Here is a 27,072-nt window from a genome sequence, read left to right as displayed (position 1 = left end):
TTGTTCAGAGAATGGGAGGAATCGGCTGCCAGGAAAATGTTTGTCAAAGTGATCCTATGAGTGCAGCCTCTGATGACACAGTCCCTGTGCTGTACTTGGGAGCCTGGCTTCCAGCGGGAAACTGCATCGGAGGCCTTCCTGAAACTAATAGTGTGGCATAGGATATTCACACAGTGATTCAGGGGCAATGGAAGGTCTGCCCAGTGAGCTACTAGAGCACAAACCCATTCCGAGAAATGGGGATGAAGACGTGTTTTGAAGGACGAGAGGGAAGTGGACAGGTTTAGGGAGGGAATTCCAGAGTTTCAGGCCTGGGTAGCTGAGGGTGGAATAATGGGAGAGAGGCCAAAATGTTATATACTGATTCTCTCTTCTGGTGAACTTCACTGCAGGTCGTGGTGGAACTCCCAACAGAAACACTGACTAAATCCTTTGCAATACAGCTGCCTTGGAATTCATTGGTGTGACCATCAACCAGTAAATTACATGTATTCATGTTTGAGATAAAACCTACCAATGGTAATAGATGTACAGTTCTGTTTACCACCTTTTTATTGCATGTGAGCTCATGTACAAGTTGTGGCTTAGTGGGTCGCACTGTTCCTGGGAAGTCCGAAAGTTGTGACTTTGAGTCCCTGTTCCAGAGACTGGGCTGACCCTTCCAGTGCAGTATTGAGGAATATTGTGGTGTTGAAGGGGCCGTCTTTCAGATTAGATGCCTCGGGCGCACGTAAAAGACCCAATGGTACTATTTTGAAGAAGAGCAAGGCGCTCTCTCTGCTGCCCTGGGGCCATTATCTAACCCTCAGTGTTACAGAAAAGGGGCTATGGAATGTCATTACATCATTGCCTTCAGCCGGACCTGTCCAGGTGCAGATTGGCTTGTCGTTTCTTTGTGCATTACAACAGTGGCGATATTTCAGAAATAATTTACTCGCTGTGAAGCACTTTGGGTTGACGTGAATGATAGGGCTTTAAAAACTGTGTAAATACCAGTCTTTTGGAAAATGGTGATGCGCGTGGGTGAGTGACGTTCCACTTTCTGGAATCATTTGTATAAAGCGTCTTCAGGGAGGAAATTCCTTAATTTAGGCTTTGCTTTACAGTAGTTAATTTCTGCTTGGCAAAAGTAGACTTTGCATGATTGATGTCGGTGCTCTGGACTTGCATGGGGGAAAAGCATTTCCCCAAGTGACTCCTCAATTACTGCCCATTGACCCCCACTTGTCACTTTCACCTTCGAGAGTGTTTATTGTAAATGTTGGATTAAGGCCACATCAAACTGTGGTGCGAAACATCTCCAGGGTTTCGTCACCTCCCTTGAAGATCATTTGTATTCAGAGTAGTCACTTGAGGTAAACCCCAAAAATTATTTGGTATTAGTTACATAGCGCTGAAGATTTTTCCTCAATTTAGTAGAAACAAGTGCTGCAGAGTGCGGCTACTGGAACTCTATTCTTAGATAAGATAAGATTTCTTTATTAGTCTCATGTATATCGAAACACAGTGAAATGCATCTTTGTGTAGAATGTTCTGGGGGCAGCCCGCAAGTGTCGCCACGCTTCCGGCACCAACATAGCATGGCCACAACTTCCTATCCCGTACGTCTTTGGAATGTGGAAGGAAACTGGAGCACCCAGAGGAAGCACATGCAGTCACGGGGAGAACATACAAACTCCTTACAGACAGCGGCCGGAATTGAACCTGGGTTGCTGGCACTGTAATAGCATTATGCTAACCGCTACAATACCTGGTTTGCCATTCTCTTATCTACCTGAATGAGTTAACTTGCAGGGAAGTTACTCCTATCTAAATTGCGCTATATTTTCACCTGATTTTAAAAATCTTGATTTGAAAGCTGTTAAAGTGTATGTTCTCCCAATGATGTCCATCACAGAATGGATGGAGTGATGCACAAGATGTCCCCAACTTCCTATAAAGTGTGTGTTGGTTTATGTAAGTGCCATTCAGTGATTTGTCTCTCTGGAACTTCCTACAAATGTTGTTGCAGCTCAGGGAGCAAGTTAATCACATGACACAATCCTTAAAGGGTTGGCATCTTTAAAGAAACAACTGTACATATTTTTCCTTTTTGTTAATAAAGTCACGATCTTGTATATTTGCAAATTTAGGTCACCAATTTCTGCACTCCGTGATCTTCTCTGTTCTGCTATTACTTATGTTGAAGTTCTAGATTCACCAGGTTTCATTGAGTGACTGAGTAATGTAGCCTCACCTCGACTACATTAGAAACGCTGCACGTTAACTCCTTGAACAATGGTTGGACTCGCTGCAGGAATCCAACAGCGAGTCCATTCGGAAATTCAGTCTCACAGTTGACTTTGCTGGTTTCCCAGATATTAATCCTGTGAATTAAGTTACCAATGTGGACTTGACAGAATTTTTCTCTAGATTTCACAAGAGAATTCCTTGATGCATGGACTTCCATGATTTCCACCCCCACCCCCATCCCATCTCCTCCTCTCTGGCCTCTCAGGATGTAATCCATGAAGAAAGCTGAATGCCTTCTTGGGGTCTATGTCATACTTTCCATGTCTAACTAGCCTCCCCACCACTCTTTCTTCCTTCCCAATTGGTTTGCATAAGACTCAACCAAGACCTGAGTGTTCAATTCATTTATATATTGGCAGTAGTTTTTCCTGCTGTGTAGATTGGCCATAATCATATTGAATGCCAGTGCAGACTTGTTGGCTGATGGTCTATTCCTGTACCTATTCTCTTGCATACTTGTGAGTGCAATGTTGTCCATTAATTTAGGAGTAATCCTGTAATGATGTTCAGTTGATCTTCCATGAACTTTTTCTTCACTCTGCACACTAACACTGATTCCCTATTTGAAACTGAGTGGTAAGAAGTGAAACTTACTTTTATAGCATTGCTTATCGTGAACTGTTCAAATTGAAACCATCTAAACTGTGTGTGGCAAGTATAGATCTTAACTCGTTTGTCCAGTGTTGTGTGGTAGTTTATAACCACATGCTTTACTTCTAGCCACATTGACTGTCAGTTAATATTGAGAAGGTTTCTAATCCTTTCTCACACTGGACCTATTAGAATGGTCTTGATTCAGATGCGTTAGAAGGTTGCATTTTTCAGTCCTGACATGCCGTACACACATTGGCTAGGTTTCCTTATCTTTGTTGATGCTAGACCAATAGACAAATTCTTCATATTTAATATACCCAGATGTTCTGCATGGAGTTCTTCAATGATTTTCCATTGCAATTCTTTTATTTGGCAGCAGCACTCTCTGTTCCCATGTCCTTCTGATACATCCTTAGTTGGTGGACAATTCATGGTAACACCCTCAGTGTGGTTTCCTGTCTTATTTTGGACCTATGTCTGAGTCTGTCCGCTCATTAAGTGTGGATTCATAGACTTGCTTCAAAAAGGTTCTTTTCAAGCAAGTGTGGCTAACTCCTCTGCTTGGACAGAAACCCATCTTCATTTGCCTGTAGATAGAAATTTTGTTCTCTTTGTAAGGTAGGCTTGGCTAGTTATCAGCCGTAGTATTTTGCTTAGATGTTCTGTATTTAATGTCATAAGCGTGTTGAGACAAAAAGGTGGCCCTTCTCTGGTGAGTTAGCAGGCTTGATGACTAAAATGGATAACCGCATCTTCCCAGTGAGGATTGAGGAAACCCTGTAACTCCAGATAAAATCACCAACCCTTCCTCAATTTGATTTTTTTTAAACTTTTGGTTATCGAATGTGATGTGGGCTCTGCTCGGCCAGAGTCCATGACGTGGCTAATCACAGCCTCGACTGCACCGTTGGAAGAATTGCAAACAAGTTTTAGCCACATGATTGGTGTTGTAATGCACCAAAAATGAGCTGCAGCTGAGATTTTTCTTGCACAGATCATTTGCTCTTTGCTAGTTTTTGCCCCATTACCACGGCTTGTTTTTACCAACTGGTGAAGAGGTGCCAACCCCATGGGTGGAACCCAGCATGTTACTGGATCATCCTTAAACATGACTGGAGCTCAGTAACGGTGTCTGGTTTCCTGGCTCTGGTGGCTTTGGCTTTCTTGTAACCCAGCTGCAGCAATTGTCATCTATTCTCAAATCCTTCTGCATGGAAGCATGTTATTTATTTAGTTTAAATACTTGATGTTATGTTGATGCAGTCTTCTGAACACTAACTACCTGAAGGTGTTCCTCCTACGTGGCTTTTGTGATTAGACTTTCATAATGATTGCACATGCAATGCTGGACCAGCAGCAACATCTTATCCATTGCTGCCTGGAATATTTTGGGTGATTTTACCCACTGATATATAATTGTGAACCTTTATGGGTGTCAGTTGTTAGTTGACTCTCTTTATCCACATTAATCTAAGCATAAGTGCGGGAAAAGACCCTGTACAGTGAAGATTTTTCCTCCTAGTTTGGAATATAAACCTTAGGATGTGGGCAGTGCGTATTGCACGTTATCTACTGCTCCACAACGAGTCACTTTATGATCTTTTCGAGCAGACCAGTCTTGTCGGCCTTGAGTGCCACCACTGTAGATGTCACCAATCACTCTATCACTCTCAACAGTGCCCCATTACTCCATGCTGCACATATTTATTTAGCTCTCCCTGAATCTTTAGTGCACAGGGTACAGGTCTGTGAGTAGATTGACTTGGCACTAAATTTAATAATCTGAGTTTTTGCACCCCTTAATGCCTCTGTATGAAATATTCATATTGTTCCCAAAGCTTGCTTAAATGCAGTTGTAAAGTATTCAGCGTAAATATATTTTTCTTCTCCATTCTCAACTCCTTCAAACAATCTCTTCCTTTGACATTCAGGGACTATAAGTGGTGGTGAATACAGAAAATCCTGGAAAGTTAATGTATCAGGCTGAAGGCCTTTCATCAGGATAATCAACCTGAAACGTTGATTCTCTTCCTCTCTGCATAGATGCTGTCTGATCTGCTGAGTATTTCCAGCCCTTTTTCTGCCTCTATTTCAGATTTATAGCACCTGCAGTTTATTGCTTTATGACTATAAGTGATAGCTGGCCTTGGCCCATGACAGAGAACCACGTAATCTAATGTTCTCAGTGTCTTGCCAGAGTTCTCAATTTTAATGTGCTTTTTGCTAATTGAGCCTTAGTAAATCCATGATATACGTGCCCCTTCCTGTGATGGAGCAATCTGCAGCTGCATTTGTATTAATGTTGGCATCATGGTTATCTTCACCCTAATTTTGAAATCAGTTTTTTTTAAATATTGCCATTACTGGTGTATCTGGCATATAAAATGTGTTCCTCCAGTTGTACATTTGCCTCCATGTTGTGTAAGTCTTCCTCGCATCATCTTCTGCTGTACAGGTCCTCCCCAGTTTGTGAGTGCCCAGTTTACGTACACCCCATACATACGAGTGAATGTCTGGGAGACAGGCGGGATGGATTTACCGGCCGCTGCAGGGCTGCAGGCATCTTCTGCCATGTGGGAACTCGGTTCCGAGCAATATCTGAATGGTTGAGTTAATCGCCTTGTTTAATTACGTGTTGCCCTTGGTTGGCTGATATGTTTTTATTTAAATATATTGCTGGGCGACTACATTTCCGACTTGCAAACTGTTCAGGTTACGGATAGTTCTAGGGAATAGGAACCCTGTCGTAACCTGGGGAGGACTTGTAGTTGTTTCCCTTCTCTTCCCTTCTGGCTCTGACCACCATTGTTTAGACTTGCCGTTCTGTGTTTAATGTTGAATGTAGCAGCTATGTGTCCATAATTATGATAATTAAAACATATGGTAGCTCTGAACTTGCACTGAGCAATAACCATTGCAACCATAGGAAGGTTTCCCCACAAGACTGTTGTCTCTTGCCACTCATGCACACTTCAGCCAATCTTGATTTGGGAGCTCCCATCATTGTTCCAGCAGTTGGTTGCTGCACTGCATTAAACACCGATGTTGAACGGCCAGAATTCCTTAATATTCTAAGAAGGCTTTTTCATGGATGTAGCTATTACACTTGCCCATTTGAACATTTGTTCATGTTAAGGAAATGGTCATTATTGGTCCACACACAAACATACCTCTCCACTGCCAGTCTAGAACTGCATTGAAGTTGGAATGCCATGGCAGATCCTCCAGAACGACCTTCTCGTTGTTCCTATCTCCTGACCTCTGGTTACAATTTCCAAACTGGTAACTCCTCACTGCGCTGGGTTGAAATGGGTTTTTTTACAGCTTTTTCTGTGTTAACTAAGTCATTGATTATCTTGCAGAACTTCACAACTTTGCATTAGCATCTGGCCATGTTTCTGCTAACAAGATCATCTTGTTGCATTCATGAATGGCTTCATCCCCTTGTCCTCTCTTTCAATTATGTTAATTTGCCGGGGAAAACATTTCCATCCTTTCAGTCTGAAAGCCTTCTGGGCTTTGGAAATTGTAACCAGAGGTCAGGAGAGACAATGAACACCAATGTTGTTTTGGAGGATCTGCCATGGTATTGCAACTTCAGTGAAGTTCCTTTTTGGCAGTGGGGAGGTATGTTTGTGTGTGGGCTAATACTGGCCATTTCCTTAATACAAGATCTGACATTCAAGTGGGCAAGCATGGTAGTTGTGTCCATAATTGATTGGAACTGACTTGCCATTTTGTGTTTGGCGGTTGCTAGATTTCACTTATTATCCACACTATATTCTACAGGCACTACCTCTGTTTTTAACTTTTGTGAAGTTTTCAACACCTTCGACTTACTGCAAGTTCACAGGTGTTTCCTCCTTGCTCAATTACCTGGTCACTCAATGTCCTTAATAAATTAGTGGCGGGGGTTCTTTGCTATCCTCATTGCCATTGTAAACTATGTGTACTCAGTGGGTTCTTTTCCTCCAGCGAAGACCATGCAGAATGTACAGAGCGACATGCATGAGGCATGCAGAGGACAAACAAAGTGTGTGTTTGTTCTGAGGTTTTTCACAGACTGCCTCTGCAACTGCCTACAAACATTGACAGTTCTCTGGACTGCAGTAGTCACATGAATATTTATAGTGACAACTATTGTTCATGGCCAATATTACATAAAGCAGACTCGTGGCATATCCAAGAAAATAGACCTAATGTTGCAATGGACCAAACCTCCACACGTTGAAATGTTCATTCTCTGTCAGATACATCTGTGCACCTAGAGTAAGTTTGGACAATTGGTCTTAAAAAAGAGGTAGTATGTTGCTCAAGTTAGAATTCAAGTTTTATGGATCTTTTAGCTGCATAGAATTTGTGCTCCATAAGCTCCCACAAAACGACAATGTGGTAATGACCATAAACTCTCTTTATTTTTGGCGCTGTTGATTGAAGGATAAATTTTGGCCTTGGCACTATCTCCCTGCTCTTCAGTAGAGTGCCCATGAGATTTTTACATCCATCTGGAAGAGCAGGTGAGGCTCCAGTTTAGCATCTCATCCAGATGGAAGGCACCTCCAACAGTGTGGTACTCACTCAGTCATGCACTGGAATGTCATCCTGGATTTTTGTGCCTGTGCAGGATTTTTGTGCAGGACTTGAACCCACAACTGCTAGACTCAGAAGAGAGTGCCACCCGAGAGACAGTTCCTTTTAATTCTACAGGACTCACAACTTTGCATGATCATCTGGCCATGTTTCTGCTAAGATCATCTAGTTGGTTTAATCCCCTTGTCCTCCTTTTCAATTATGTTAATTTACCTAAGAAACCATTTCCATCCTTTCAGTTTGAAAGCCTCCCAGGCTTTGGAACGATTCAGGGTGCTGAAAGCTAATGGTGGCTTTTACTAATTTCTGAAATCTTTATTCCTTTGATCGATGTATCTTTGCAGACTGCATGCTGTTATAGTCTATAGATCAGTTCAAAGTAAATCTGCCCTGTGGCATTGCATAGGTTGGAGGATGCCCTCTAATCAATGCTACAAATCTGTCCGCCAACAATACTGAGCTTTATTTCACCATCAACTACAACTGTTAAGCTGTGATGCATCTGATGCTGGCTGAGCAAACATTTACCCCAGTTTAAATGCAGGGAAGACCTTGGCCCTCAGGCCCTTTCCAGTGGAAGTAAAATATCCCATGGATATTATTTTGAAAAAGAACCTTGGATTTCTCTCCATTGTCCCAGAGCCAATGTTTAACCATCAGTCAATATAACTAAATTATCTGCTTTTTGTCAGTTTGTGAGACCTTGCTGTGTGCAAATTGGCTGCCACATTGCAAGAAAGACAAAATACTACTAGCTGTGATGCTGTTGAATATCATGAAACTGTTCTAAAAGATCTATGGGAATGCACATTTTCTCCCCCTTCACCCCCTTCTCCTCCTCCTCCTCCTCCTCCTCCTCCTCCTCCTCCTCCCCTCCTCCTACTTGTCCCCTCCATCCCTTCCTCCCTCCACTCATCTCTTTTTCCATTGTTTTCTTTGCTCTTTTCTCTCTCTCCCCCTCTTTCCCTTCTCCTTGGCAACAGTCCCAGGCTGAACCAGACCTTTTTGCAGTCTTGGCACCCTGTGCAATTTGTTGTTTTAAACAGACAAGAGGGATGCACCACATTGTTCATCAGTGCGTCAGTCTGCTGCCAAAGTGGAGCTGTGTGGAACACAAGTTATGTCCCTTTAAGTCTACAAGGTGCAATTACTGTGCCTTCCTGCTTCAATTAGAGCTAATTGTTCTTGGCAGATAATCAGGTCAATTAGAGGTCAGGCTGACGTTCTTTACATATATATTTATGAAGCTTGCAGACAATTGGAAACAAGTACTTTCTGTTGCTGGGAGAGGGCTGATACTCAGGTTGGAAGTGATGTCACTTTTTTTTCAGCGTTTTACTTTAAAATGCAACTTGGCTTGAAATTTCGAACTTGTCCATGGCGCTGCTCAGAGTTTTCAATTGTGTGAATTGCTCGAGAAATGAATTTCCAATCCTGACGCCTTGTAGTAAAATTCGTCTGCAGAATTTGCAGGTGCAAGATTTTTATTTTGTCAGTCAGTGCCATCAGTCAACTCAATGCAATCATTTCCCTTTGTACAACTCTAAGGTGTTCCTCGCTCTAATTTCATGTGGTACCCTAGGGCAGTTTCGCCAAGGCAGCTGGATGTGTTGTTTAACACGAAAGATGAGAATTTTAATCAGTATGCATGTTTTCCCCACTATGAGAAACCTGATTTAAAATTGCTGGAAATGCATTTAATGAAAACTTTTGCTGCACAGTTTAATAACTTAATTAACTTACACTAGCCAGCTTCTCAGCAAATTAATGACCTTGTGGAGCACCATCTAAAACATGGAGACTGGGGGCTGTGAGAAGTCTTCCCAAAGCGGTGCAACAGTGGACTTCCACAGTAGTTAACTCTAGGGCAACCAGTCCAATCCTCATTGTAAAGTGCAGGAGTGTAAGGCCACACAATCTAATTGGATGTCTTCACACTTGTGCTGCTGTCTCTGTCTCCCATTGCCTTTTGACATGAGATACCTCCACAAGTAGAGATTGAATGATTTGTATCCAGAAACGATCTTGATCACTGGAAAAGGGTTACAGTTTTCTTTAGCATATGGTGTACTATTACTTTTGGGAACAAGTTGTTCTTTTGCAGGTTCATGGTATGGGGGTTATGGTGATGTAGCAATTATGTTACTGTGGGGGGGGGGGAGAAAATACCCATAGAATCACCATGGTAGTTTGAAAATTTGAACTTGCAAATAAAACTGTTGTTCATAAATTGTCAAGTCATCAGATTGGTTTGTTAGTGTACTCGTGGGAGGGAAATCTGCTCTCTTCACCCCGTCTGGGCCAGTATGTGACTCCATCCAATGAGGTTGACTCACCTGCGCTTAATTGATCAAGCAAGATGTGTAGTTCTAATGAGTTGAGGAGAAACAATAAATTTCAGGCTTGGTAGCGCCATTCCAATAAGATTTTTTTTCAAAAACACATTCGTTTTGGGAATGCAGAACATTTTAGGGAATTGGTGATTGGGCTTTGTACTGAATGTCCTCAAGGGAAGGTAACACTGAAGCGTAAGAAGAGCTGTGAGAGTTTGATTGTGAGACGTAGGCAAAGGTAGCAATGGCTGGAATGCCTGGGCGTTGGAAGTAAATGAGTTGGGGTGGCTCACCAACAGAGTAAGAATGGAGGCAGTCCTTTGATACATGCTGAGTTATCAATAAGGCCAGGTCAAAATTAAGCAGTAGGGAGCAGTGTAAAAGAGTTTTTGGAAGGGTGAGGGGAGGACTTACTGGAAGTTATATTGGAAGCTGACCAGGAAATTGGGTGTAGCAAGATGGCTGGCAAGGCATATGAATTGGTGTTTTGTATTCCCAACCAGTGACCTTGAAGGAGCCCAGATCTGAAGAGTTAATTGTTTCGCTGTCCAACCTGTTGAGTTTTTCCACCATTTTCTGTTTTTGTTTCAGATTTCTAGCATCTGCAATTTTTTTTTGATTTTCATTTGTGACCACATGTTGCCTTGGTTCTGGGTGCATCTCCAATTGGCAAATCCCATTGGGAATCTTTCCCATCAACAGCCTGTTGATCCTAATTTTACTTATTGGCTCAGAACTTCCAGTCAGTGACAGTGCTTGCTGCTAATTTCGAGCAGCTTCCTGCAAAGATCCAACGATCTCTCTGGCATGGTCTTCCCCTATTCCAACATCACTGGCTGTCAGGCATCTCTGGCAGTCAGTAATATGAAGGCAACAAGCTGGTTGAGCAGCCAATCAAGTTAAAGAATACTCACAACAAAGCAGGAATCAGAAAGCACAATTTTAAATTAAAATTTCGAACATATCATGGAGCACAAAATAAAAATTCACATGGCAATAAGTTAAAAGCTTAAGTATTCATGATTTTATACACCTCCATAAAGTCACCCCTCAGTCTCCTATGCTCTAAGCAATAAATTCTTAGCCTGCCCAACCTCTCCCTATAACTCAGGCTCTAGAGAACTGGCAACATTTTCGTAAATCTTCTTCGCACTCTTTCTAGCTAGTCTTGCTGGTAACAGGGTATGCTTGCAAACACTTGGAGATTGTGGAAGCTCACTGATATTCATAGTCTTCCTAGAGAGAGGTTGCAAACAGCATCACTGAATCATCGACAGCAACTTTTGGGATTTCTCTGTTAAATTGCGCAAAAATCCCAAAGTTTCTGCTTATCTCACAGTAATGATGGCGGGTGCTGGTAATTTACCCATTATTATTGCTGGGAAGCCTGGGCCAATGTAGATAGATTGCAATGCTTTTATTCAATAAAAAGCCTTGTGGCATGATTATAGCAGACTGACCATTTGTGGATGCCTTGTGTGGTCTAAGAATCATTCCAAGCCAGGAGAGCAGCACTAAGCAAGTGATGTGCGGTGGGCTGGTGTATGTTTGGTACTTGGACAGCATAATCTATGGCTCGTGAGGCACAAAGTGTATTGTTCATTAGGACTGTCCTTGTACACCTCATGCCTTGAAGGGCTTTTCCTTTGCTCATTGGGTCTTTGTGGAGTGAGCAGAGGAACAATGGTAGGTCAGGGGTGCTGCTGTTGGAGAGAGGCCAGATGGGGATGGAGAGGAGGATTGGAGCTTCAGTAAAGGGATAATGGAGGGGGAGCAGGGGAGGGGGCTTGAGAGAGGTGTGCAGTTAGAAACTTGAGTGGCTAGGTATTGGTGAGGCAGAGATCGGGGTCACAATTGGATGGTGGGGGTTAGATTGGATTGAGCAGGGTAAGGTGAAGGGAGGATCCAAAGAGATGCTTAATTACAGAACTTAATGCAGAGACACGTACATAAAAGCCCTTTATGGAATTCCTTTGTCACCTTTCACAGTGCAAATGTACTCGAGTGAATATAAAATCAGGAGAGCATAGATCAGGGCAATAGCCGCAAGTCTTTTTCCTCGGATAGGGGAATCTAAAACGAGTGGATTTAAAGTGTGAGGAGGAAGCTCTAAACGGGACCAGAGGGGAATGTTTTTCCACACGGGGTGGTGGGTATTTGGAACAGATTACCAGAGGAAGCTGTAGAGGCAGGTACATGGATAGGAAAGGTTTAGAGGGACATGGGTATGGATGAGTTGGGCTGAAGGACCTGTCTCTTTGCTGTTTAACTATAACCTTATGTGCAAGTGCTTCCAAATGGCCTTGCACGTCTTCAGCCTCGATGCCTACAGACCTTGCTGAAGCAAGTCTCATGCTCACTATGAAGGTTTATTTCTGTATGAACTGTTCAGAGGTCCTTGCACAGGATTGGGCATGCAGACTTGTAACAGCGCACCTATCTGTTTGCTTCTGCATGCTATAATCACTGGAATCAAGTTGGCCTTGTTGGATGCTATGCAGTAAGTATCCAGTTACTGTTTTCCAGTGATATTCCATCACGTAACCCACACAAGTGTTACAGTGTACAATATACTTTCTCAATCTACATGCCTCGCTGTCCTAGAATTTCTTGCTGATGAGAAACATTGCTTTGAAGTTGAAATGGTACCAGAAGCAGCCAATGGAGTTTAATAGCTGGGGTTATCCTCCAGAGCAGATAAGGCTAAGGAGATTGGAGGCATTCAAAATTATTAAAGCTTTTGATCAGCAAATAAAGCAAAACGATACAAGTGGAAGGAGTGTGGTTATAAGGACACAGGTTGTGGATAATTAGCAAAAGAACCAAGATGATGTGCTGTTAAATTTTTTTTACACAGAATTTCAGAGTTAGGGCCTCGCCAGCTGAATGTGTGGTGGTCAGTGGTGCTGCATGTAAATTCCGCCATGTCTAATGGGCCAGAATTAAGAGGAGCACTGATATCTGGGAGAATTGTTGATTATGCATCTGGGAAGGTCTTTGGATGTTCCTCCATGTTCATGGTACTGTATCAATAGACACTGGTTTAATCCATCTGTTCCAGTGACATCTGCTTATCTTTCCATTTGGTTTCAGTTTATAACGAGTTGATCCTTTGGTTGCTTATTTCAGGTCCCTCGAATTGAAAGGCGTTCAAAGTAATGGAGGCCCTGCAGTGCGATGGGTGCGATTACCGAGCAGAAACTTATGATGATCTAAAGGCTCACATCCAGGATGTTCATACTGTCTTTTTACCCCACGTGGAGGCCTCTGAGGAGGATATTGGTCAACCCAGATCTGTTACACCAACCCAAGATTCAGAAACCGACGTAAGCAGCCTTCCCACTGTGAAGACTGAACTTGGTTCTCCAGTGGAATCATCTGGTGAGTTTGGCTTTCCCATTACATTAGAAGCATGAACACACATCACATAAACATTGATTCTTGCCTGATGTGATTTCATTGCTTTATTGTTTCACTTCATTGCTGTGATTCCACCAGGTGCCTTGCGTTGGCAGGCTTTAGGTTTTGTAGAGTATGGCTGGCTTCTCTCAATTGGCTTTGAGATTTCTCCCTCTTCCAACTGCATTTTCTCAGCTTTACATTTGGCTGGTGATCTTTGGAGAGCAGACTGGAAATCCTGCATGCCTTCCTGGGCTCATATTGTGAAAAATTGCTGTCTTGAATTTCTCTTCATTAAAAAACCAAATGTAGCCCCTACATATACAATGGGGATTAAGAATAAATTATTGTGTCAACAAATTTTATCATGCCCTGTATCAGCCTTCCCTCATAACCCAGGTCCTTTAGCACACATTGTTTGCTTTACAGGCCCTCAGTAATTTTGCCTTACATATTGAAAGTAAGGGCTGTCACATTGAAGAGTTTGATGTTATGATTTCTCTTTGAGCAGAGACCATTGGTCTTGAGTAAAAGAGCTAATGTCATCTCTGAAGCGCTGACAAAACATATAGTCCAGTGTACTTAACTGCATTCTATTAATGAAATAGAATGGAAGAAGGTGATGGTATTTGATCTTCAGTGGCCTGGACAGCATCTAATTACTTTTGCAATAAGAAATGTTTTTGGCATAGGTGACTGTAAACTATTTAGCAAAATGAGTTGATGTAGTAAGTCAGACCATCCCTTGCATTATCTTATGTGACATGCTGTTTCCCAAGTGATTTACCCAAGCACACAAGTTAGGCTCCAGCAGTGCATCAGATGGTGTGTGGTAGAATTCTTGCCTTTCAATTAGAAAGATTTTTTTTATAGTTAATTAATTATGAGGCATAAGAGCTGTCATTGAGCCATAGCTCAAAGACAAAAACTACTCTGCCTAGCTAACAAGGGACATGGGATGAAATTGCAGGGGGTTTATGTTGCTGGCTAATTGCACACACTCGCCACTAAAAAGGGAAGAATCCAAGTTCATCGGGTCTCTTAGAAATCACTCTTTCCCTAACCTTTTGTTGTGGATAAGTTAAAAATTCAAGGCTGGGGTTTAATGCCTTATGTGGTCAATGACTTAAAGTACTGAGAGTAACGTGGAACAATATCGCTACCATACTCTAGATCAGGCCATTTGGCCAAGCTGGTCTATGCCAGTTTTTACACTTCACACAAATCAGACCTGCCCTATTTCAACTCCCATCACCAACATCTAAATAGACTCGTATAGTGGGGGAAAAAGGGTAACGGTAATTCAGGGACTTGTTTCCCAAAGACCAATGACACCTTTCACATTTTTTACAACTGGGGGCCTTGGCTGTTTAAACCACAGCTGTATTATATGACTGGAAGGAATTGGTGTGATGTACAATGCCTCAAAGGGCAGTGGGAACAGATTCAATAGGAGTTTACAAAATGGAATTGGATAAACACTTGAAGGTGGAGAAAATGGGCAGGGCTCCAGGGAAAGGCCAGGAGAGTGGGACTATTTGGAGAGCTATTTCAAAGAGTCAGGACAGGTATCAGGGCCAAATGGCCTCTCTCAGTCAAAGCAGTCACACGGCACAGGGTTGATAAAGTACAGTTCACAATCCCTTTGTTCACCTCAATTAAGAACCAATGTTTTCTGATCTTGTATTCAGTGAAATAATGAAAATTAGCTTATTGCTCTGATTTATGTTGCAGTGTTAAAGATATTGTAACGCATCCTTTTTTCTTTTTAAAAGCACAAAATTCCTTCCAACCTGGCTCGTCCAATTTCATCACCAACAGCTCCGTTCTGTACAGCCATCATGTTAACCAGCATCCGAAGCCCGCCAATAAGTTTTTCCAGTGCAAGTACTGCGTCCGCTATTTCCGATCCAGGAGCCTTCTCAGCGAACATACCAGGAAGATTCACGGTCAGGTCGAAGGGGTGATGTTCGGGGGCGAGCCCTCGGACATGGCTCCGCCTCCATCGCCGTCCAGCTTCCACATCCTTCTGCATGAGGGCTTCGGCAAGGTCTTTGCCTGCCGCTACTGCACATACAAGAGTCCCCGGCGGGCCCGCATCATCAAGCACCAGAAGCTGTGCCACAGGTCGGCAGTGAAGGTGCAGGAGCCGCTGGGCGACGTGCCAGTGGATGCGGTGGAGCGCAGCATCCTGGAGGCGCAGGTGAAGCCCCTGACTAAGTCGAGGGGCAGCTTCTGCTGTGAGTGGTGCGGCTACCACACCTCCAGGAGGGAGCGCTGGTGCGATCACCTGATGAAGAAGCATCGCAACCTCTTGGCCCAGGGGCTGGTCAAGATCATTTCCTCGCTGAGGCAGCAGCAGTCTGGATCTAGCCCCAGTCAGACGAAGTCCCAACAGGGAGAGGCGGAGAAGACGTCTCCGAACTCGAATTACCTTCCCCTGAAGGCAGCAGGGAGGGATGTGCCGTCTGCTCCGTACCCACCTCTGAAGGGATCCATGGAAGGATCCCCCTCGAAGCAGGGTCCAGCGTCAGTCCCCAGGTTTGCTCCCATCAAGATCAAGTTCCCCTTCCAAAAGACGAAGAGCAAGGCCAGCCCCGATCCCGAGGAGACCGCCGTGACTGGCAGGGCTTCCTTCGGGATGTCGGAGCTGAACATGCCCAATTCGGCCCTGGAAACTAGCAGCCTGCTGAGCGACGAGCGGAGCACTTCAGACGAGGAGGAGCAGCCGGACGTGGACGAGATGGACTCGCTGGCATCCCAGAGCTCGGAGGGCTCCGGGAAGAAGTTGCTGTCTATCGGCAACACCAAGCTGCTGGAGACCAAGGGGATCCCCTTCCGGAAGTACATGAACCGGTTCCAGTGCCCCTTCTGCTCCTTTCTCACCATGCATCGCCGCAGCATCTCCCGCCACATCGAGAACATCCACCTCTCCGGCCGCACCATCGTCCACAAGTGCAACCTTTGCAGTTTCACCTGCACCACTGCCCAGAAATTGGTGGCTCACAAGCAGTCCCATTCTTCGGAGTGGGAGACCGTGAGCTCGGCGAACAGCAGCATCGCACCCCTGAACGACAGCTTAGTGAACATGGATGTGAATCAGAACCAGGCGGTCAATGGGGAGAAGCCAGTGGTAATGGGCGAGTCGAAGCAACAGTACCCTTATAAGTGTACCATGTGTAGCTACTCAACAGTGACTCTAAAAGGTCTCCGAGTGCATCAGCAACATAAGCACTCGTTCTGCGATAATGCATTGTTGGCAGCCAGCGAGGAGGGCGGCGATGTGTTGCAGGACACCGGATCGCAATTTGAAGCTCTTCCGTCCCCAGGTATCGTGAAAACTCAGACCTCCATCCTCGGATCGACGTCGAAGAATTCCTTCCTCTTCAAGAAGGGAAAGAGGCTGGCGTCGGACAGCCCGCTCGACCTGTCCCCGGCCAAGAAGCGGACCCGGATAGACGAGATAGCAAACAACCTGCAGAGCAAGATCAGCCAGGCCAACCAGCAGGCTAGCGAGGTGGAGTCTGTGATTGCCGTGGAGGATGCGGAGGAGGAGGGAGAGGGGGAGGAGGAGGAAGAGGAGGAGGAGGAGGAGGAGGAGGAGGAGGAGGAGGAAGAAGAGGAGGATGTGGAATTGGATGCAGATGGAGAACTGGATGAAGAGGAAGGGAAGGTGGATCATTTAATGGACATGCAGAATTACAGCTATAGTGGCCACCAGATGTGGGTTGAAGGAACTGATGGAATACACAAAGAAGCTGGTTACGGGCCAGTGGACCAGGACTATTCTGTCAGCAACAGTGCCGAGATTGAATTGACTCTTTCTGATGACGAAGATTTCTATGGCACCTCAAACACAGCGGGACACTGCGACGGCACATCCCGTAAGCAGGGCGGGAGTGCTGCTTACAAAAAGGGTAACTCGGAGAATCGGGACACCTTCCAGGAAAGCTCAGAGGCCGGTGAAGATTCCGGGAAGACTTACTATTGCAAGCACTGCAACTTCAGTAACAAAGTAGCCCGCAGTGTTAGCACCCATTACCAGCGAATGCATCCCTACATTAAGTACAGCTTCAGGTACATAGAGGATCCAACGGATCATAGTGCAGTCTACAGATGCCTTGAGTGTTTTGTGGAATATGCAGAGTTCGAGGACCTGAGGCAGCATTATGCTCAGTTTCATCCTGAAGCGCAGAACATCTTAAATTTCCACCAAGCCAACTTGATTTACAGGTGTCGCTTCTGCTCATACACCAGCCCCAATGTCCGCAGCCTCATGCCTCACTACCAAAGGATGCATCCCACGGTGAAGATCAACAACTCCATGATCTTTTCCAGCTACGTGGTCCAGCAAACAGGCGACACCAACGCCGAGTCCCAAACCCTCCGAGAGATCCTCAACTCGGGCGTGAAGAACATCGGGACCTCGTCCTCCACCTCGCACCGTGCTGCTTCCTCCAGTCCTTCCAACGCAAATTCGCCCAAGGGCATGAGCCCTCAACAGGGAGAGTCCTCGATGATCAGTGCCGTGGTGTACAGTTGCGACGTCTGCTCGTTTTCGAGCCCCAACATGCATTCAGTGCTGGTCCATTATCAGCGGAAGCACCCGGAGGAGAAGGCATCCTACTTCAGGATTCAGAAGACCATGCGCGTCGTGTCTGTCCAGAACCCAGCTCTCACCGCTAACAAGGCCTCTGAGGCAAGCTCAGTGACTCCATCCAACAACCCCCCGATGGCTCCTCAGTCAGCCGAGTTTGAACAGCTGTACTACTGCAAGCACTGCGTGTACAGTAACCGCTCGGTGGTTGGAGTGCTCGTCCACTATCAGAAGAGGCATCCCGAGGTTAAGGTGACGGCGAAGTACATCAAGCAGGCACCCCCGACTCCCGCTCTGAGGAAGACCATGGAGGAGCTGCAGATCACACCAGCAAGGCCAATCATGACCCAGTCACTGAGCCAGGTCAGCAAGAAGGGCTTCGAGGTGGGAAACCTGGGCGGGCAGCACCGAGTGAACGACAAGGGCGAGGGTGAGATGATGTTCTTCTGCCAGCATTGCAACTACGGCAACCGGACGGTCAAGGGGGTGGTCATCCACTACCGGAAGAAGCACCGCGACGTCAAAGCCACGGCCGAGCTGGTGCGACAGCACACGGCGGCCGTCAGGAGTCAGCGGGAGAGGGCCACCAACAACCAGGGCGGCTCCAGCGCCCCGCTGGCCGGTGTCCAGCAGGAGGCCGAGGCCGAGCAGCTGCGCTTCTTCAAGTGCCGCCACTGCTCCTACACTGCGCACTACCTCTATGCTGTGCGGAAGCACTTGAAGAAGCAGCACCCGAGTGTGAAGGCCACTGTCACCACCATCCTACGCTGGGCGTATCAAGATGGAGTGGTGACTGCTGGCTACCACTGCGAGTGGTGCATCTACTCCCATCAGGAGCCCAGTGGGTTACTAATACACTACCAGAAGAGGCACCCTGAGCACCCTGTAGACTACACCTACATTTCCAGTAAGCTGTGGGCAGGGCCCGACCCCTCCGCCAACCCCTCGCAGATTGCCCTGATTGACCTCAAACACTACAAGTGCAGAGACTGCGAGTTCGAGGCTGCTTCCATCTGGGACATTACAAACCACTATCAAGCCTTGCATCCCTGGGCAGTCAGTGGCGATGAGTCGGTGCTGCTGGACATCATCCTAGGAAAGGATACCTTGGAGCAGAACAACCCAACAGCCCATGACTATGCCGCCCTTGATTCCCTCAACGCCCCCGAGTCCGGACCACTGGAGGACGAGCTGCCTGCCAAGGGCTCCATCCCTTCCCTGCTAAAGGACGCCCCCGCCAACTCTGCTTCCAGCGGGTCACCGTACCAGTGTAAGGTTTGCAAGTCTGAGTACAACAACTTGCACGGGCTCCTGACCCACTATGGGAAGAAGCACCCAGGTGTAAAGGTCAAGGCAGCCGAGTTTGCGCTGGAGAAAGACGAGAAGCCCAGCACGCTGTACAAATGCAGGCACTGCCCATATGTCAACACGCGCATCCATGGCGTCCTGACCCACTACCAGAAGCGACACCCTTCCATAAAAGTCACTGCCGACGACTTCATGAACGAGGCCGAGAAGCTCCCGGACGGCCAGAGCAACGATTTGGAAGAGATGACCAAAGTCCCGAAGCAGGGTTTTGGCGCTTACAGGTGCAAGCTATGTCCTTATGCGCACGGCTCCCTGGAGAAGCTGAAGGTCCACTATGAGAAGTACCACCGGCAGCCGGCTATCGATATGTTCACCGAATCTGCCGCTGAGGCAATGGAATCCAAACAGCCAAATACCTCCGAGGATTATAAAGACGATGCCAAATCCATCACCGAGGTAAAACCGAGTATACCTTCTCCTACAGCCCACCACTTTGTAAGTGGCTGTTCGGAGCTCAGTACCTTATTTAAATGCCAACTCTGCAAGTACTTCTGCTCCTCCAGAAAGGGTATCGCTAGACACTACCGGAATAAACACAACAACGTCCGAGCCCAACCAGAGGGCAAGAACAACATCTTCCGATGTGCCTTGTGTGCGTACACTCACCCGCTCCGCAAAGGGCTGGCAGCTCACTACCAAAAGCGCCACGACATTGATTCGTATTACACCCACTGCCTGGCCGCTTCCAAAACCATGATCAACAAGAAACCAGAGAAACTGATTCTCCCCATTGAGACCAAACCCGAGTCGCCGCCCTTGAGTGAGGAGCTCAGGAGAGCCGTGGAAAAGAAGAAATGTTCGCTGTGCTCATTCCAAACCTACACAAAGAAAGGTCTTGTGTCTCATTACATGAAGCGGCACCCAGGAGTCTACCCCAGAAAGCAATACGTGAGCAAATATAATGGATATTTCACTGTGGTATATTCTGATGACAAGGGAGGTGAGGAGGTTAAGAACAAGGCCAGTGGTGTAGAGACAGCTGGAATGATTGAAGGGAAACCCAAAGGGTGTCTCCCCTTCAAGTGTGTGAAGTGCTTCAAGCTCTCGTTCAACACAGCAGAGCTCCTCTGCGTGCATTACCTGGACCACCACAGCCGAGATTTGAAGCTGGATTTCACGTTGCTACCTGGGAGTACCCGGTCACACAGCCCCACCTACGAGTGCAACCATTGCAATGACAAGATCCTCAGCACGCTGGAGCTCAGTGTCCATCTCACCCGTCACAACGAGCGCTTCAGTAGGCGGGCACGACTGCACCGTGAAAAGATGGGGCCCGAGGGCGAAGCTCGGCCCGAGGGCGAAGCTCAGCCGGAGGGCGAAGCTCGGCCTCAGGAGGAGCCGCGGCCAGAGGGGGAGCCGCAACCAGAGGGCGAAGCTCAGCCGGACGGGGAGCAGAAACCGGAGGGAGAAGCTCAGGCAGAAGGAGAACCACAGCTGGAGGCAAAGGCACACCCTGAGGGGGAAGAAGGGAACCTGAAAGAAGAGAACCTTAAGGAAGAAAACCTGAGAGCTGAGAACCAGAACCAGGAGGAGAACCTGAAAGAAGAGGGACCAGAGTCTACAGAATTGGAAGACAACAATAAAAAACAGGTGTGTAGGATGTGGAACTATCACATGCTCTATCTAATGCTGGACATCAAAGGCATCCTTCATATGAATGGATTCCAATGTCTGTTTCATTTTACATAAAGAAGGAACAGAGAATCAAAAGCACACCGTAAACAGAACACAAGAAGTAGGTTCAGGAGACCCACAGGATCTCCTTGAGTCTGATTTCCACCTGCTCCCCTCCCCCTCCAACATCATGGCCAATCCTCAGCCATGCTTTCCTTTCTGATTCATGTGTCCCTTGATTCCCAAAAATCTTTCAGTCTTGGTCTTGAATGTCCTCAGTGTCTGAGCATTTGGGCTAGAGAACTGCAATAATTCTAAAACTTATGACTCATCTGCAGTCTAAGGCAGGTTCCTTGTTCTGAGACTCTCCCCAAGTTCTGTTTTCTGCAACCAGAGGATCTTTTGCCCATCCAGCCTATTAATCATTTTACTATGTTTCATTAAAATAACTTCTCTTATTTACTAAAGGCTCGTATGTATGGCCCTTGTCTCCCTACACGACAATCATCTCGTCCCAGGAATCAGCTCAGCACACCTTTGTTGCACCCCTCTAAATCAAGTAGATCTTCCATTTGGAGCAGGACCACACTACTCCCAATGTGGATGCACCATTGTCCTATACAATGACAACAATACATCAACTTTTGTATTCCATTCTCTTTGTAATAAAGGCCAATGTCCATTTGCTTTCCTAATAGCTTGCTGTAACTGCATCTGCCTTCTGTGATTCGTTCACAGGGACACACCTGGTAACTTTAAGTACCAACAACGCTCAGTCTCCTGGGCTTTTAAAAAATATTCCGCTTTCCCATTTTTCATAACAAGGTGATTTAACTATACCCCTACCTTCTTACTCACTTGCTTAAAAGGTTCATCCATTATTGCATTTATTTCACATCCCCCTCACTGCTAACTTTCGACCTACCTTGGTATTGTCAGCAGACTTGGGGTATGTTACACTCTGTTTCCTCATCTAACTCCTCATAATGTAGATTATAGATGGTTGAGACCCATGCACTGATCCTTGCACCTTGCCAGCTACTGACTGCCAACCCCAAAGTAACTGTTCATTTCCCCCTCTTTGTTCTGAGTTATAAAATCGTAGAATCATACGGCATGGAAACAGGCCATTTGGCCCAACTTGTCCATGCCAACTAGTGGGTACCCTTTGCCCAGCACTGGGTGCATAGCCCTCTGTGCCTAAGTACTTCAAGTGCCAATCTAGATACTACTAAAATGCTGTCAGTGACCCAGCTTCAATCACTCTTATCCGGCAGTATATTCCAGGTATTTGCCGCTCTCTGGGTAAAGAGAGTCCCCCTCGTATCCCCTCTGAATCTCTGCCCCCTTACCCTAAACTTATGTCCTCTAGTTTTATTTACCTCTGATATGGGGAAAAGTTTCCTGCAGTCTCTTCTATCTATACTCCTCATAATCATGTATACCTCAGTCATGTCCCCTCTTAATTTTCTCTGCTTTAGGGAGAAAACACTTAGCTTCTCCAGTGTCACCTCATAACTGAGCTGCTCCTGAGTCTCTCTTTGTTCTGTGTCCATTAATCAATCCATAATCCATGCTACCCTGCACGCCCTCACTTACCTGAGCTGAATGGAAGCAGAACCTGCTTTCCCACTGCACCCTCCAGGCCTGGAGCGCCTGTTGAGGTCTCGGATCCTGCACCAGTTATGAGGTGAAGCAGAATCTGAGGGACAACTTCCCTGTGCAAGGCTGGGGAATCCCAGAGAGACTGTGCCCTGCTGCTGGAAACCACACTTCCCCATCCACTCCCAAATCCAGCAGTCGATATTTGACTCGACAAGTGCACGCTAGTCTGTGAGTTGCTTCCATGGGAATGACTGAACTTTAGCTGTTGCCTTTGGTATTCACCTGTCAAAGTTTCAGCTCATTATGTTACCCCAATCCGATGAGCCCTAATTTTCTGTAATAACCTCTTCATGTGGTATTTAATACTTCTGAAAATTTTGATCAACTATATTGAAATGGTTCCTCTAATATACTCTGCTGGTTATAACCTTAAAATCCCTGGCATTTATTAAACCGGTAATTGGTTTATTATTGTCACATGTACCGAGGTGCAGTGGAAAAACTTTGTTTTGCATGCCATCCATACAGATCATTTCACAACATAAGTACATCGAGGCAGTACAAAGAGAACAGCAATAACAGAATGCAGAATATAATATTACAGTTGCAGAGAAAGTGCAGTGCAGGTAATCAAGAAGGTTCAAGGGCCTTGACAAGGTAGACGGAGATCAAACATGATTTCTGATTCATAAATCACATGTTGACTCTGGCCAGTCAAAATATTGGGGCAATCCTTCGACCCCAGTGCCAGCACTAATGCCAGGACCTGCCTGTGTTACTCTGCGGAACACCTGGGTTCCACCACTGCTGTGGGTGTAAGTTGGCACTGGTGTCTTCTGCCCTGGCATCTTATGCTGCCAGAGGACCCAGTACTGCTCCAGTGGGTTTCTCAGTTCTCAAGGCTGCAAAGCCTGCCTGCTGAGCTTCTGATGAATTAATCTGGTTCAAGCACAGTAGTGCTCAGTTGAGCAAACGAGAGGAATGAGCTGAGAGAATTGTTATTTTATTATTTGATTACCTTAGTGATTTAAATTATCTTTTAGTGTGTGAATGTTTCATTTAGCATTTTAAATGTATTTTTTCAATATATTTAACTATTTTGTTTTTAATGTGTCCCAAGTGTTATTGAATGCTTAAGAATGTCAAAGATGTTCACAAATATTCAGCAGGCCTGACCTCATAGCTTGGACAGACCAGGGTCAGGGCTTCACTGGCTGTCAAAGCTCTTCTGTGAGACCAATGGGCTGCCTCCACTGAGAGCCTTGGTACCCTCCTGCCAGAGTTCCAGAAGAAGACTGGGCCAGGGGCCACACTGGAACAGATAGCATGCCACATGAGCAGGTAGCCAATGATTCTGTGGCAATGAAAGATCTGATCCATTAATTTCTAAATGCCCTGTTAACTTGTCCTCAGTAACAGATCCCAGCATTTTCCTGACAACTGATTCCTGGCCAGTTGTTCCATTAACTCTTTTCCCTGAAAATGGGGTCCATTCCAAAATTTGGGCAATCCAGGAAGATGTAACCTGATGCATCCAATGTCACTGCAGTCTCCTCTTTTAAGTCCCCAGGATGTAGGTCATTGGGTTCAGGGGATTTGTTTTTTATTCCCAATAATTTTTATTTCTTTGTCAATGCTTGGTTTCTTTGTTCATTATTCATTTTAGATCCTTAACTTCCCAATGTTTTGAAACTGTTTTTTGTCGACTGTGAAGTCTCATTTAAAACAAATGCATTTAATGACAGCCATTCCCTTCATCTGCAGGCAACCAGCTTACTTTCACAGTCCTTCCATTTTGCCTCTCTATAGAAGTGTTTACAATGGTTTCTCTGTCTCTTCCCAGTTTGCTGTTGGTTTGTTTTCTTTCTCTAATCATTTCCTGTTCACCCTTTGCTGGATTCTGAAACCTTTATAATCCTCAGGTGCACTATTCTGTCATCTTCCTTGAAGCCTAACTAACTCTTCTAGAAATCCAAAGTTGAACCACTTGCCGATCATTTTTCTAAAATTCTTAAGTATATTCCTTTCAAATGCTACATTATTCCATTAAATATTTGTCATTGCTTATCTATCATTGGTATTTGTAATTTTTCTTTCTGGCTTCCCAATTTACATTGGTCAACTCAACCCATATACAAGAACTTAGTTTTGGATTTGGCTGCACCACTTCCAACCTCAAAATAAAACTCATCATATTATGATCACGCTTCCCCAGATCTCACTACCAACTGATTAATCCAATCTTACAGCAAATTAATGATCTGAAATTTTGCTGGTTGGTTGTTCAATATACTTAACCAGTAAATTGTCTTCAGTGCATTCCCTGAGTGCATCTGAATGCTATCATTAATTTGCCCAGTGTATTTGAAGACTTAACTTCCCATGAATACCGCATTATCCTTATTGCTTGCTCCCTAATGTTTTGACTTGCACTTTGTCCAGCACCATAACAGCCCTTTGGGGGATCATGGACTCCCATTGGATCTTGTTTCATAGCTCCATCCAAATTGATTCATCTAGATCTTACCAAAACATTTTTTACTCTCCTATCTTTCTCCTGTTTTTTTACTATCAGGGCTGCCATTTCCCATCCCTCTTTTACAAAAGGCAAATAAATGGTCTTCACAATTTAAAATTTGAATACATGCAAATATCATGATAGAATATTAAAAAGGGGGACTTCTGTGTATTGAGCTATGATAGTTCAACCCCCAAGTGCGTGCGTATGTGAGAGACAGAGACCAACTTCTGGTCTGCATTCACTTTAGCTTCAGAATGTGTAACGACCAGATATAAGATCACTTTGAGATAATTAGGATGTATATTAGAATTCAGAGTGTTTTCACCAACAACCCTTGATGTAAACTCATTACAGTCATAGACCAATACAGCACGATTACAGGCCCTTCGGCACAACCAATCCATGCCAACCACACTGCCCCTCCCAGCTAGTCCCAATTTTCTGTGTTCAGCCCATATCCCTCTGAGCCCTGCCCTTCCATGTAGCTATCCAAGTGCTTCTTAAATTATACCATTGTACCTGCCTAAACCACTTCCTCTGGCAGCTCGTCCCATATACTCACCATCCTCTGCTTTGAAAATGTTGCCCCTCTGGTCCCTTTTAAATCTTTCTCGCCTCACCCCAAGTCTATGCCCCCTAGTTTCAGACTTCCCTACACTGGGGAAAAGACTGTTACCATCCACCCTATCTATGCGTCTAGTAATTTTAACCACTTCTGTAAGGTTGGCCCTCATTCTCTTACATTTGAAGGAATAAAGACCAAGCCTGGCCGACTTCTCCCTACAAGTTAGGCCCTGTAGTCCTGACAATATCCTCGTAAATCTTCTCTGCACTCTTTCCAGTTTAACCATGTCTTTCCTGTAACAGGGCGACCAAAACTGTACACTGTACTCCAAGTGTGACCTCACCAACGACTTAGACAATCGCAACATAATGTCCCAACTTTACACTCAGTGCCCTGACTGATGAAGGCCAGCATGCTAAATGCCTTTTTCACCACCCTGTTTACCTGTGACGCCGCTTTCAATGAACTATGCACTTGAACTCCTAGGTCCCTCTGTTCCATTACACTCCCTAGTGCACTACCAAAAATCCAACACTCTTATGGAAGAGTGTTGGATTTTTGGTAGGAACACTTTAAATGTGTGGATTGTATTTTCCATCTTCCTTTGTGCAAGTGGCTTATAAATTAGTATACTCAGCCATGGATCAGTGGGACCACCCTTGCCTCAGAGCCTGCAAATTGTGGGGTCAGTCCCTCTCTGCGGTCTCGGGTACACAAGTCCAGGCTGACATTCCAGTGCAGTGTTCAGGGGGTGCCATTTTGTGACTTGGACCTCAGATGGACAGAAAATATCCCATGGCAATATCGAAGTAGAGAAGGGAGTTCACTCCAGTGTCCAGGGGGCAATACTGATCTTTTGATCAACATCACCGTGAATGCACTAATCTGGCCATTTTCCGAGTGCTGTGTGTTGGAGCTTGCTGTGCATAAAGTTTTTGCCCTGCTTCCATGTACCAGTGACTACTCCAAAAGTACTTCATTGGCAGGTAAATGTTAAGGGTGTGCTGAAGGGAGAAGAAAGATGCTCTGGAAATTGTCTATTATTTCTCACACACACAGTTTGTCTATCTCTGCCTCAGGACTCAAGCAGGTTTTTGTTAAAAGGAGTTCTTCCTCCCTAGCCTTTTCTCACTGTCGCTTTTCATTTAAGCACGTTCTTGAACATTACATTTCCCCCCTCTGCACCTCCATACTCCAATTTGTGTTTGTTGTGACTCCCACCCACTCTTCTCAATTCATCCAGTTTAATGAGCTGCACTCTCCTATTTAAAGGGACATCCTTCTGCCCTCCCCCCTTTGCTTTTGTTATTCACCTCTTGATCCAGTTGCTTACTTGATCTCAAAGAATGAGCTTTCTGAGCTTGTGATACGCTCTAATGAAATCACCCATGTGATAATCTCTCCTTCCACATTATAAAGTCTTTTTTTAACTCAGGAGTGGATTGAAATCTACCAAACCATATTGTCTCATCGTTCAGACCACCTCCTAGAACCTTACCCTTGCTTCCAAACCCTGACACCTGCCCTGGGCTTGTCTCTTTGCTGGTTGCCTCTTCAGAACACCATTTTGTGTGTGTGTCTTACAAAGTACTTC

General features: G+C 45.3%; 1 protein-coding gene across 7 annotated transcripts in view; it reads left to right on the top strand.

Moving 5' to 3' along the window:
* The window catches only part of znf462 (zinc finger protein 462), a 128,652-nt gene that overhangs the window by 66,046 nt on the left and 35,534 nt on the right, over nucleotides 1–27,072 (top strand). For all 7 annotated transcript variants that reach the window (XR_007956620.1, XM_052019389.1, XM_052019386.1 and 4 more), the window contains 2 exons: nucleotides 12,939–13,190; nucleotides 14,984–20,763. Coding sequence is in view for 6 of the 7 variants with exons in the window: in XM_052019389.1 (XP_051875349.1) it covers nucleotides 12,968–13,190; nucleotides 14,984–20,763 (6,003 nt within the window). In the remaining variant the exon portion in view is untranslated. The remainder of the gene's footprint in view (nucleotides 1–12,938; nucleotides 13,191–14,983; nucleotides 20,764–27,072) is intronic.

This window comes from Pristis pectinata, chromosome 7 (assembly GCF_009764475.1).
Source record: "Pristis pectinata isolate sPriPec2 chromosome 7, sPriPec2.1.pri, whole genome shotgun sequence".
Lineage (NCBI taxonomy): Eukaryota > Metazoa > Chordata > Chondrichthyes > Rhinopristiformes > Pristidae > Pristis > Pristis pectinata.
Note: the sequence above shows the minus strand (reverse complement) of the source record. Positions and strands in the feature narration are given on the sequence as shown.